General features: G+C 43.2%; 1 protein-coding gene across 12 annotated transcripts in view; it reads right to left on the reverse strand.

Moving 5' to 3' along the window:
- Window positions 1-14610, reverse strand: part of CGNL1 (cingulin like 1) — a 204447-nt gene that overhangs the window by 59352 nt on the left and 130485 nt on the right. Inside the window, exon 9 of one of the 12 annotated variants that reach the window (XM_084969098.1) lies at window positions 10268-10424. The exons of the other annotated variants lie outside the window; for them this stretch is intronic. Within the exon in view, the coding sequence (XP_084825224.1) occupies window positions 10390-10424 (35 nt within the window). The 3' untranslated portion in view covers window positions 10268-10389. Of the gene's footprint in view, window positions 1-10267; window positions 10425-14610 lie in introns of those variants that run through there. 12 annotated transcript variants of the gene reach the window in all.

Raw genomic sequence — 14610 nt, forward strand, 5'->3', positions numbered from 1 at the left:
GTCTGGATCCCAGCATCCACCTCCTTTCTCTGCTCACAGAGTCCCTGTAACTCCCAGGCTAGGAAAGAAACATGGGTATAATTTTCAAAATCATACAGCAAAAAAGCCTTTACCTACCCTGAGGAAATGGGTGCTTTCCCCCTCATGGACAGCAAATATCATGGCAGAGATCAAGTTTCTTTTTTCACTTTGACTGCCAGAAATCTCAGGACCACAGTGTTAATTCACTTTCAGGAGCTTTGGACTACATGGTTGGGCTGTCTTTTGTCTCCACTACCCTCAGTATTAACTCTATTTTTCATTTCCCATGTTCTTTTATATTATTTTTTTTTGCTGAATGTGCTTTTGTAAGCATCCTCAGATTCATCCTGCAAAATACGTCAAGATGTACACAAAGTTGCAAACCCTATTGCTCCCAGAAATATCCCCTGCAAATTAAAGCCTGGCAGCCCTTCATTTTTGCCCAGTGCTAGTAGGTAGGAATGGAGTGTAATTCTGAAATGAACTTGATACCTCTGAAGAATGAAGTCAAGCTTCATTTTCTGTGCCCACTGAGAGGATCAGATCCTCCAACTTCCACCTTAAGAGATGCAATGGAATACTACTTAGCCATTAAAAAAAGAAATTTTCCACTTATAGCAACATAGACTTAGAGGGCATTATGCTAAGTGAAGTCAGAGAAACAAATGCTATGATATCACTTATATATGGAATCCAAAAAATATATAAACTAGTGTACATAAAAAAAAAGCAGACTCAAAGATACAGAGGACATGGGAGTTCCCACTGTGGCTCAGCAGGTTAAGAACCTGACTAGTATTCATGAGGATGTGGGTTTGATCCCTGGTCTTGCTCAGTGGGTTAAGGATCCAGTATTGCCACAAGCTGTGTAGGTCACAGATATGGCTCAGATCTGGCATTGCGGTGGCTGTGGTGAAAGCCTGCAGCTGCAGTTCTGATTTGACCCCTAGCCTGGGAACTTCCCTAAGCCCTAAGTGAGGCCCCCCTCCCCCCCAAAAAAGGAGAATGAAAGTCTCTTAACTAGAAATACTTGGGTGTGAAGCTGCTGGGTTAGGGAGTAAGGGGAGTTGGTCCCACCAGTATCATGTGAATCCCAGTTGGGATGAACACATGTTTAGAGCACTTCTACTGGCAATCTCCTTGTGAATGTCATTCTGTTCTCCAAAATGGAAAGAAAAGGCTTTTCTTTCTCTTCCTGCATCATGGCCTCATCATCCAGTTACTATTCTGCCTCTGAATAGCAATGTGGGCATCTTTGAGTATAGTGACCATAACAACAAAAGGTCATGCACGGAGGAGTATGCTTGAAATATTTGTTCATTCTTTCACTGCATCAGTCAACAAACATGCCAGTGCCTCCTATGCGCCAGAGGCTGGACATAAAGATGACCAAGGAGCTCACAGTCTAGTAGAGCAAATAAGACCTAAACTAATTGCACTGCAGTGTGCAAGTGATACCAGAGGTGTGTACGGGGCACAGGGTAGAAAGTGGTAGGGTTGGAAGGAGGCCATTCAGAGACGACTTCATCGAATTGGGTGTCAGACGATCTCACCAGGTAGATTCTTTTTTTTTTTTTTTTTTTAAAGAAAAGTTTAGAACAGTTTTATAGAAAAGTTGCTGAGCTAATACAAAGTTCCCATATACTCCACACTCAGTTTCCTCTGTTCTTGTGTCTGACTTTAGGTACATGTGTCATAATTATTGCGTCAATACTGACACATTATCATTAATGCAAGTCCATACTTCATTTAGTTTTCCCTAGTTTTTCATGCCCTCTTTCTGTTCCAGAATCTCAACATGGCTATCCCCACTATATTTCGTCATCATGTCTCCATGTCTTCCTTGGTTTTGAAGACCCTGAAAACAGAAGTACTGGTCAGGTGTTCTGCGGACTGTCCCTCCATTGGGATTTTCCTGCTTCTTTTCCTCAAGGTTTTAGGGAAGAAGACCACGGAGGTCGGGTGCCATTCTCATCACGTATCGAGCAAGGGTCTATGCGGTCCCTGGTATTAGTCACTGACGATGCTGACCTTGATCACCTGGCTGAGGGAGTGTTTGTCAGGGTTCTCCACTGACCCCACTCCCACTCCCCCCAGAAGTCACTCCTTTCCCCTGCTCTTTCCAAACTGTACTCTGTGGAAGGAAGTCATTATGTGCAGCCCACACTTAAAAAGTGGGAGGTAAACTCTATATTCCTGAGGGAGTTCCCGTTGTGGCGCAGCGGAAACGAATCTAACTAGGAGCCATGAGGTGGCGGCTTCTACCCCTGGCCTCCCTCGCTCAGTAGGTTAAGGATCTGGTGTTGTCGTGAGCTGTGACGTAGGTCACAGATGTGGCTAATATCCTTCATGGCTGTGGCGTGGGCCGGCAGCTATAGGTCCGATTAGACCCCTAGTCCGGAGACCTCCATATGCCTAAATAAATAAATAAACTCTACCTTCCTGAAAGCAAAGTACCTTTATAATTTGGAATTCTTCTGTAAGAAAGATTTGTCTATGCTTCCCCTATGTATTTACTCATTTGTTTATATCAGTATGAACCCAATATTCTGAGTTATAAGCCAATACTCTTTTATTTTATTGCTCAGATTGTTCCAGCTTTGGCCACTGGGAGTTCTTTCAGGCTGTGTCCCTTTGAGACATCTGCAGCACTGTGTGTACATGAGAATACTCCTTCTGAATGTTTCTTTACTCTCTGGCACTTCCAGGTAGGCTTTTATAACATGGTTCTAACAACAAGGCCTGACCATGTTTTATTTGTTTGTTTTTCTTTTTTTTCTTTTTTTTTTTTTTTTTGGCTTTTTAGGGCTGCACCCACCAGCATATGGAGGTTCCGAGGCTAGGGGTTGAATTGGAGCTGTAGCCACTGGCCTACACACCACAGCACCTCGGGATCTGAGTGGCGTCTTCGACCTACACCACATCTCATGGCAATGCTGGATCCTTAACCCACTGAGCAAGGCCAGGGATCAAACCTTCATCCTCATGGCTACTAGTCAGATTCTGCTGAGCCACAACGGGAATTCCAAAGCCTGACCATGTTAACAACATCTTCAAACATGCCAGCATCATGGAACTTTAATGTAAAAGTGGATGTTATGACATCACTGATCATTAGAGAAATGCAAATCAGAACTTCTATGAGGTACCATCTCACACCAGTCAGAATAAGTCCTCCAATAACAAATGCTGGAGAGGGTATGGAGAAAAGGGAACCCTCCTGCACTGTTAGTGGGAATGTAAATTGACACAACCAGTATGTAAAACAGCATGGAGATACTTCAGAAAGCTACAAAACTACCATATGACCCAGCAATTCCACTCTTGGGCATATAGCTGGACAAAATTTTCCTTGAAAAAGACACACTCACCCATATGCTCATTGCAACATGGAAACAACCTAAATGTCCACTGACAGAAGCTGTGGTATATATACACAATGGAATACTACTCATTCATAAAAAAGAACAAAATGACATTTGCAACAACATGGATGGAACTAGAGACTCTCATACTAAGTAAAATAAGTCAGAAAGAGAAAGACAAATACCATATGATACCACTTATATCTGGAATCTAATATACGGCACAAATGAACCTTTCCACAGAAAAGAAAATCGTGGACATGGAGAATGGACTTGTGGTTGCCAAGGGAGAGGGGGAGGGAGTGGAATGGACTGGGAATTTGGGGTTAATAGATGCAAACTATTGCCATTGGAATGGATTAGCAATGAGGTCCTACTGTATAGCCCTGGGATCTAGTCACTTATGATGACTAGATCTAGTCACTTACATGAAGCATGATGGAGGATAATGTGAGAAAAAAGAATGTATATTATGTATGTGTGACTGAGTCACCTTGCTATACAGTAGAAAATTGACAGAACACTGTAAACCAGCTATAATGGGAAAAAATGAAAATCATTAGAACTAAAAAATAAATAAATAAAAAATAAAAGCAGACTCTAGGGGTTGTTAATCCAGTGCCCTCCTTTGACAGAGGAGAAAGTGCAGGGTGAAGATGAAGTAGCATGCCTGAGGCCATACAGCTTTTTTGGAACAAAGCCATTATGAGGAATCCCTGCTTCCTATTGCTTATACTCATTTCCTTTTTCTCACTAATCCAAGGATCTGCTGTTGCCCATGTGTGATAGCCCAGACTCCAAATCTCTCCAGGTGACCCAGTGACCTCAGTAAGGTTGCATACCAAGCAAGGTCCGAATGTTTTATGCTATCTTCAGACATTCAGGGAAGATGGCACCCTTTTTATTTTCAGTAACCAATTTCATTTTCCTACTTGGGATAGCGGTAATCCTCACTTGCAACTTAGCAGGTAGCAGTATCTCAAACTCCTTTGGTTTGAACAGTCTTTCTCTTTAGGGTAAGTGGCCAGGCCTCACTACTACACTTGGATGGTAAGGGGCTTTGAAAGAACACCTGAACAATGGTGTTCAGACCATTCCAAGGGGCAAGAAAAGTCTCTTCAAGATATGGTGCTGGGGGGAGTTCCCATCGTGGCTCAGCGGTAACAAACCCAACTAGTATCCATGAGGACGTGGGTTCGATCCCTGGCCTCACTCAGTGGGTTAAGGATCTGGCATTGCCATGATGTGTGGTGGAGGTCCCAGACACAGCTTGGATTCCAAGTGGCTGTGGCTGTGGTGTAGGCTGGCAGCTGTAGCTCCAATTTGACCTCTAGCCTGGTGACGTCCATATGCTACTGAAGTGGCCCTTTAGAAAAGAAAGAAAAAAAAAGCAGTGGTGCTGAGAAAACTGGCATCTACATGCAAAAGAGTGATGTTAGACCTCTACCTCACACCACACTTAAGAAGGAACTCAAAACGGATCATAGATTTAAATGTAACTGATAAAACTATAAAACTAAAACTATTGAATTCTTAGAAAAAGAGTAAGTCTTCATGATGCTGGTTTGGGCAATGGTTGCTTAGATATGACACAAGTAACAAAAGAAAAAATATATAAACTGGACATCATGAAAATTAAAAATATGGGTGCTTCAAAAGAAGGCATCAAGGAAGTGAAAAGGCAAGCCACAGAACATTTAGCAAATTATGGATATATTAAGAGACTGGTAACTAAACTATATGAAGAATTGCTATAACTCAATTATAAAAAGATGATCCAATTTAAAAATGGGCAAAGGATCTGAATAGACAGTTCTCCAAAGAAGATAAGCAAAGGACCAACAAGCACATGAAAAGGTGTTTAGCACCATTAGCCATCAGGGAAATGCAGATCAAAACCACAATGAAATACCATTTCACACTGACCAGCTGACTATACCCAAAAAGATAAGTAATGACAAGTTGTCGGGGAGGATATCCAGAAACTGGAATCCTCAAACACTGCTGATGGGACTGTAAGATGGTGCAACCACCTTCAACATCTGTTTGTCAATCCTTCAAACGATTAAATATAGAGTTACCATATGACCCAGAGACTCTACCCTGAAGGAAAACATCTGTCCACAATGAACTTGTACAAGTCATATACTCTGAAACTATATCCAAAGATTAGAGAATACTGGAGACATTTTCCAAAAAAAAAAAAAAAAAAAAAAGGCCATCTTCAAACTCCCTCCCCCCGCCAGCATACCTGGCAGTTTCTGAGCTTGTACCCAACTCTCATTCATCTGGGCAGAAGACATGACCTCTAACCTCTAATTCTAGACCTGCACATTTTATGAGAAGAGCCAGGAAGGGTAAGGTTCTTAATAACAGCATCATCTACAAAGCTAGCAACTAAACACGATTCTAATCATCCCATCCCCCGAGATACTGGCCTCAATCTTGGGCCTTTCTTAAAAAGTACAGCAATGTAAACACAAAGAAAATTCAAGTAAACAGATTTATTTGGTAACATCCAGGGACACACCATCACCAATAAGAGAGAACTCCAAACACTTAGACTGCCTAAAATCACTGGGGGGAAAAAATGCATTCTAACCCAGTATTCCAAATGTTTCCGGTATCATTTTTGCCCAGAAAAACAAAAAGAAACCAACTCTCCTCTTTAATAATTTATTTTTGGCTTTGTATACCTGAAACCAAGTAATGCTGGCTCAAGGTAAAATAAGCCAAGAAGGTGATAAACACAAGAAGAGAAAGAAAAAGTTGTTTTTTGGAACCCACTTCCCATCTTGGAAAAACTCATTTGCCAGGAAGAAGTGGTCTTGATCTTTACAATAAATATGAATTTGCCAAGTCAACCCCTTTTCCCCCAAACACACACACACATACACACATACCAGAGGATCTAATCTTGGCCTCTTCTACCTGCTGTGCAATCAGAGTTTAGTAGGTGATTGTGCTGGCAGAAAGACTTTTAGGACTATTTGTCAACTAAAAAGCTTCCTTCCATTAAAAGCTTCCATTGTATCAGAAATGCAAGTTGAACTGGGTTGGGAAAAACAACACCCAATAAGTGAATTAATTCCACAGTAACCTCAAGCACAGATGGCAGGGCAAGGCCTACAAATGCTGTGACCTCAGTACAAAGTTCTAGAACATATCCTCCCAATGGGATTACAACATTAGGACAGAATTCAAACAGCCTCTTCCTTAGGATCATTTAACACTGTAAGTGTCCACTGGGGCCAATTAAAATTGGGAGCTCCAGCCCAGCCTCTCTCTTGTGTCAGAGACCTCTCTCCTGGATGTCTACAACACCCCTCAAATATAACACAGTCAGACTCAAGGTGAACACAACGGCAGTCCTCATCCCATTCACCACTCTGCCCAGGCCTGGACCTCCTCTGGATCCCTCAATGCCCGCAATGTTCATCCCATCACTTGGTGTAAATATCTGAGGGTCAGCCATTCCATCAACCATGGCATGAGCAGAGACTCCAGTTTAAGGGCTTAGATGGTAGAAATGGGGAAGAAGAGGAGTGAGCTGACTGACTTAAGAGGGAGAATCATCCGGATTTGGTCATAAGCATAGTTAACTTCTTCCAGAAAAGCCCAATGTCTGCCTTGTTTTCCAGCTCAGGGTATCCCACTCCCACTATCCTGTTAGTTATTTTCCTTCCTCTCCTCTCCCTTCACTACCTTCTCCCCAACCTTGTGCAACGATATCATTCCAGCTTCCACAGAGACAAACAGAGTCATGGACCCCTAAAATGTCTGGTTTATATTTTTCTGACAGGCACTTAGTATAGGAAAGGTGGGGAAACTTGACCTGGGCCAAATTTCTTGGCTCTGTCTGGCAGCCAAGCCCTGTGGAAGACAAAGTTTCAGACTTCAGCCCAACCCAACCCCAGGGTATCAGGAAGACAGCTGATTCAACAAGGTCATCACCTTAGCCCAAGAAGCCTGGGCCCTGGGCCTGACTCACTCTCCTTCTGATTCTAGTCTCCTGACTCAGATGCTCATGAATTTGAATTCCTGCCTCCCCTGAGTCCGGCCTGGTCTACCAACTTATCTTGGCAGGTTCTTTGATTTCTCTAGAAGGAGAATACCAGGCTATCAGGAGAGTGCAGTGAGGCTGGGGCACCAAAAGAGACAGCAGGTGGCTGAATCCCTATTGGATCATTGTCCAGGGGGCTGTGCTATGCCATGAAAGACTATGGGTTCATTCACAGCAGCATGCTCTATACACGTCCAGCACAAGATGTTCCAAATATATCATGAAAGAGGAGAAACATGTGCTGTCAAAACTATGATCCGAAACATCTATTTATATTTTCCTACCTTGGGCTCTTATGCCATTTTAAAATGCTTTTCTAGTAAGATATACATTCTTTTTAAGAACTCATGGAATATAATACTGGGCCATAACACAAACCTGCACAAATGTAAAAGAACTGAAATCATATGGAATGTGTTCACTGACCGCAGTGGGATCCAATCAAAAATTAATAGAAGAAGGGTAATGGGAGTATATCCAAACACTTAGAAATCAAACAATACACTTCTAAGTAATCTATGGATCAAAGACAAGGCCTCAAGGAAAATAAAAAAGAATATACTGACTCAAATGAAAATTAAAATACAACATATCAAATTTGTGGAACACAGCTAAATCAGTACTCCCAGGGAAATTTATAGCACTAAATATTTATAGCAGAAAAGAGGAAAAGTCTGAATTCAATAATATAAGCTGCCACATTAAGAACCTGGAAAAGACGAGCACCTACCATGGCTCAGAGGTAACGAACCCGACTAGTATTAATGAGGACGCAGGTTTGATCCCTGGCCTCGCTCAGTGGGTTAAGGATCCAGGTTTGCCATGAGATGTGGTGCAGGTCATAGACACAGCTTGGATCTGGCACTGCTGTGGCTGTGCTGTAGGCTGGCAGCTGTAGCTCCAATTGGACCCCTAGCCTAGGAACTTCTATATGCTCTGAGTGCAACCCTAAAAAGCAAAATAAATACATAAATAAATAAAGATAAAATCAGAAATCAATGAAATTGAAAACATAGGAACAATAGGGGAAAAACTGAAATAAAAAACTAGTTATTTAAAAAGAACAGTAAGACTGACAAACCACTGGCAAAACTAACAAAGAAGGAAGATAAAATAGAAATTATCTATATCAGGAACGAAACAGATTATGTCACTCCATCCCCTGTAAGCATCTATAGGATAACAAAGGAATATATCAACAACGTTGCATACATCAATTTGACAACTTGAATGAAACGGACCAACTCTTCAAAAAGCACAAACTACCACAATTTACCCAAAAGGAAAAATATAATTTGATAATTATTAGTCCCATAACTACTAAGGAAATTGAATTCAAAATTTTAAAACTCTCAAAATGAAATCTCCAGGCCTAGATGGTTTCACTTCATTTGAAGAAGAAACAAAAATGAATGCTATACAATCTCTTTTAGAAAACAGAAGAGGAAGAAGTACTTCTCAATTCATTTGATAAAGTCAATACTACCCTGAAACCAAAACCAGATAAGATACTACCAAAAAAAAAGAGAGAGAGAGAGAAAAGAATTATGAACAAATATCTCTCATGAACACAGACAAAAAATGCTTAAAGTATTAGCAAAGAGAATTCAACAATATATAAAAAGAATTATACAATAGGGTCAAGTGGAGATAGTCTCAGGGGTGCATGGCTGGTTTAATATTTGAAAATCACAAGAAAAATCAATATGATCATATCAGTGATGCAGAAAAAGAAGAATTTACCAAAACTCAACACCTGTTTATGATTCAAAAAAAACACCTCCCAGAAAACTATGACCTACAGGGAAACATCCTCAACCTGACAAAAGAGCATCCACAAAAGATCTACGACTAACATTATATTTAATGGTAAAAAACTGAATGCCTTCCCCTTAACACTGGGAACAATGCAAAGATGCCCACCCTCACCACTCTTATTCAACACAGTACTAGAAGTTATACCTAGCAGAGAAAGCAGGCAAAAAACATACAGATCCAAAGAAAAGGTAAAACAATCTCTATTTGCAAATGGCATGGCTGTCTATGTAGAAAATCCCAAGGAATCTACCAAAAAAAAGAAAAAATTGGAACTACCAGTACACTACTGGTTGATCTGATAATGTCTAGATACAAATGGAAGGCTTTTCAAGTGCTGTTCATCAAGGAATGATTTGGAGGGAATAATAGGAAACCTCTGAAGACATATCACAGAAAGTGGTTTCAAAGTTGGAAGATGGCCCCAAGCCAGCTGGTAGGAGCACCAAGATCCTAGACCCAACAAGCAATGCCACTGGCTCACAGATGGATCACTGGGATCACAGACTGTGTCATCTACTTTTTAAAAGGCTGTATAAATTCTTAGCTAGAGGCTAAAATTCTCTTTTAATGAGTATTAGTTTCACTCTCATGGATGGGACCTGAGTCATTTAAATTCTTCTTTTGATGTCTTTCCAAGAGTCTCTTCAAACTCCTACCCAAAGACCAAAAGAAGCCACTACATCTCACTGGACCATAGCCCTACTTTCCACAGACAAATAAATGACATTTGTAACTCATTTAAACATTAAATTCAACACATATTTTCATACCCATACTCAATGCTATCAACAGCAAGTCCCTAGAAACAAGAGGCAAAGAGATTATCCATGGGGGGGGGGGAGCCAGGGGGGCAAAGTTCATCTTCTTTTAGTTTATCCTTTTAATTTTTCACACTTCACATTTTATTTAAAAAGTCATTTATTTACTAACCATGTATGTCTAATATTGCAATTAAACCAACACCGACTTCTCTTTATCTAGGGTAACTGAGGACCAGCACCTGTGGAGCAGAGCTCCCACCTGGCCTAACACATAGCTCAAGGCTTATCCTCCACCCTCTGCTGTCCCCCTCTAGTGCCTCAGAACCATCCTTCCTCTCTTTGCCCTCTTTGCCCTCCAGAGCTATGGCTCATACTCCAGGCTCTGTCTTTCACTTCCTGATGCTTCCAGCTTCCCCGCTCCCTATCACACCACCGCCCAACCCTCTCATCCTCCCCCTGCACATCTTTTCTCTCTCCTGCGCCCAATGCACCGCGCCACACTCATCACACTTCCAGTTACAAGTGTCCTCCTGCCTGTTTCTAATGCTGATTTCCTCTGTAGCTAGGCACTGGGCTTCAGCCTCAGCACTCTCCTTTCTAGCTCCTAGCCTTACTCTTCTCTCTCTCTCTCTCTCCTTTTGCTGGCTTGCTCTGTTTTTCAGGTCCATTCTCCACACACTCCCATCCCCGGCCAGCTGCCTTCCCCAAAAGGACACGTCTACTTAGCATGTATTTGTTGGCTACATCCAAGTGCCGGACAGACGGTGTATCGGAAAAAGCAGTGACCAGGAACCCAGAAACTATCTTCTAGACCTATCTCAAACCAAATCATTGTACTTTCCTAGAGGGCTCAGGGAGGAGATGGGTTCAAGATGTCCCCAGCACCTTGAAGCTCTCAATAGGAGGGTGAGAGGAGCAGCACAATCCCATAGCACACCTAACACGGCATTTAGTTAACTCTCTAGCAAGGAAGAGTCCACTTTGAATCTCCCTGTGTTTGTTAGCAGCCTAGGCTGATTCAATAGTTAACTACAACTCTTAATTTCGCTATTTCCCTGAGCCTGGTTTCATTCCAGGGAAGGGAGAGAACAAATTCTACTTCCCCAAATCAAGTACCTTCTAGCAGCAGCAGTGCTGTTGACTTTACACTAGGAAGTTTAATCAGTTTAACCTTCTCCCAGCACCAGAGGCAAAAGACTCAGAACAGCTCAAGAAAAGGGGCTGTGGATTTAAAATAAAAGGTGTGGGGTGGGGAGCCTCTTCACCTGCCACTCCCACTAAGCCCAGATTTGGGCGCCTGCCTCTCCTGCAGGGCTTCTCCATCAATGAGGCTTTTGTTCTTCTGCCACGATGAGCAGCTCCACACAAAGCAGGCCCCGTGACCTTGTGTGACATCTCTGTCTCATGAACACTTATAAATTCGGTGAGCAAACAGTTCTCCACTCTGGATGCAAACAGGACCGGATGTGTGTGAATGCCAACTGTAAACTCGGAGACAGGATTAACTGCTCAGCAAGGAGTTCTTTCTCTGTCATATTATCCTGTTAGTTAAATGCCAGGCCAGGCTCTGACTAATTTCCACCAGACTTTTGTCAAGGTCAACATCGGTGGCTGCACCGAGGAACTATAAATTATTAACCCTGGTTCTCCTCTGGACCTGAATCAGCTGCAGAGCTCACTGCCTGCCAGCCACGTTTTCTCCCCAGGGCAGCAGCAAGAAGTTTACGGTACACAGCACAGGGTCTGCTTCTGCCTTGAAGGGTCACTAAGGCAAACATGGGAAAGAGCGGCGAGTTGGGGCTGCAAGGGGCTGCCCATAACAGGAAAAGTGAAAGGAAACCCAGCGGGCAGGGTAGCTGCCTGGCATCCTGAGGTCTCAGAAACCGAATACGGGAGCAGCAGTGGGAACTTTCTCACACAAGGTCACAGGCTTAGAGACATGGAAGAAAAAATGCCTAACCAGGCAGGGGACACCCCATAGATCAGAAAGCATGTGGAATTCAAACAGCACGTGCTCCTTGGGCTTCATACATGCTGGACTCAAGTTCAGGGTCCTATTTATAAACCCAACTGACTCAAAGCCTCCTCATATGCACGCTACAGGACAACCCACTGCCCATTTTCCAGAGCTTATTAGTGTCTTGGCTCTTGCTCCAAAGCCATGAAGAACTCAGTGTTTTCCAACTAAATCTGCCGACATCTAAGTCTTCCCCGCGCTGTCATCTAGCCATTTCCCTGGTGCAGAACAGACATCTTTAGGCTCTTAAACAATTCAGGGATGGAAAAGACAATATCCTCCTAGGCCACATCGTCCCCAAATATGATCACGTTCACCTGTACCACCACCTCTTCTGGGCTCTGTCATTTATCTGCTTGACTTTATTCCCAGTCTTATTCCAACAAGTCTCTGAAGCACGGGCAGCCCTTTTTTCTCACTAGAAGTGGATTCAGAGGGTCCCTAAATCCAAACACAGCCAGTATTTCCTCTCTCTGGACCACACACTTGAGAAACATGTGCAGACATTTAACACAGAGAAAGAAAATGAAGGGAAGTGTCAAAATGAGAAATATGTGCACTTGGCCATGTGCTCCCCTTTGTCTAAGTCCCCAAGGATAAGACCCATCCACCACTTTGGAATTTCCAAGGGGAGGAATATCCTCTCCCCTGCCCCCTACCCGACCCAACTCCTACTTACAACTGACAAAACAACACTACCTTATTCATTACCGTGAAATCTGCTGCAATCACCCTATGGAACAAACACCTTGCTTTTTATTTTGTGTTTCATGACACCAAGCTCTAATGCTGCCTCACACAAGCTCTGTTCCCTAGTGGACCCTGGGGCAGAAGGAGCTTTCCATTACATTTGCCTTACACACATTTCCAGAATCCTAACGTGTGGTCACAATGAACACATCGCTTACATCTGTCACTCCAACCTCACTAAACCGCATCTGTTCACTGCAGAGGCCACCTACTATTCTAATGGTTTCCACTGCAATCCAGATGGATTTAGCCTGCAATCCACTAACAGGCTAAACCCATTTGTGTCCGTTCAGTACCTCAAATATGGAAAGCACTCAAAAACATTTGTTGAATGAATTAACAAGCAAGTTTTTTAACTGCCTAGGGTAAGAGTATGGATGGTACAAAAATAAGCAAGGAAAACGGCCACCCCTGAAGTCTCAGGAGAGAACAATCCCAAAAGCCTAATGCTCTGACATTCCATTTAAATGCCCTTCCCACCCCTAAGCCACCTCACTCCTCTCACTGCTCCCAAGGCTCAGTCCAAGCCTCACTCCCTCTTAGCAAGTTTTCCTGGCCTGACTACATGGAGGAAAAAAAAAAAAAAAATATATATATATATATATATATATACACACACACCTTTTTTTTTTCTTTTTTTTTCTTTAATGCTGTATAAAAGCCTCTCCAAACCTGGATGCCATTGTTCCATGTGCCAAACTGGCAGCATTGATGGAACAGCAGAGAGCAGAGACCATTCTGCTCATCTCTGGGCCCCTGGCTTTGGCATGATCTTCATGAGCTGAGTGAATAAAACATAGGCAAAGCAAACCCCAATAAATGCTAGGGGAGAAACAAAGGCTCTGGGGATCGCAAAGTGTAAGGGCGGCAGCTGCTAGACCACATGAAGAAGGCATCTGAGCTCAGCCCTGCCGGACAGCCAGGGTGTTAAGTGTGGAGACCAAAGCACAGGGGTGGTGAAGGATGTTAGAGACTACAGAGCTCATCCGAGCAAGAGTGACAGAGGAAAGAAGGCAGGGGGACTGCCCAGGGAATACAGGGGGAGTCTGGGAGAAGGACGCAGGAGGGCAAGTCAGAAAATACAGACTGAGGCCAGAGTACGTTCAACCCTGAGAGACAGGGGCTGTTGGTGGTGTTTTCCCAACTGAGAGAAGAGGATTCTGGGGATAACAGGTGAAGGTGCCAAAAGTACTCAGCCATTAGAGTTCCCGTCGTGGAGCAGTGGAAATTAATCTGACTAGGAACCATGAAGTCGCAAGTTCGATCCCTGGCCTCACTCAGTGGGTTAAGGATCCAGCATTGCCATGAGCTGCAGTGTAGGTCGCAGACTTGGCTTAGATCTGGCATTGCTGTGGCCGTGGCACAGGCCGGCAGCTGTAGCTCCGATTGGACCCCGAGCCTGGGAACTTCCATGTGCTATAGGTACGACCCTAAAAAAGCAAAAACAAAAAAAAAAAAAACAAAAAAAAAACTCAGCCATTCAGTCTACTGCTCACCAATGATGCTTAAGGTCACACAGCAGTCACACTGTGTGTATACACATACTCACATAAATATATACACACACTTGTATATACAGATTCCAGTTTCTCTATAGAAACACATGTGTGTGGCAGGGGTGTGTGCTGCCCTGTGCACTGCAGAATGTTTAGCAGCACCCTTGGCTGCCACCAAGTAGGTGCCAGTAGCACATCCCCAGTTATGACAACCAAAAATGTCTCCAGACACTGTCAATGTCTCCCAGGGTCAGCAAGCAGAGTCACTGAGAACCATCAACATAGATCGTCTCCCAAGAACACAGAGGGGGCTGCGGGA

Source organism: Sus scrofa, chromosome 1 (assembly GCF_054392235.1).
Source record: "Sus scrofa isolate SSC_HxYL_T2T_F1_AM1 chromosome 1, Sscrofa_HxYL_maternal_Yorkshire_Landrace_v2.0, whole genome shotgun sequence".
Lineage (NCBI taxonomy): Eukaryota > Metazoa > Chordata > Mammalia > Artiodactyla > Suidae > Sus > Sus scrofa.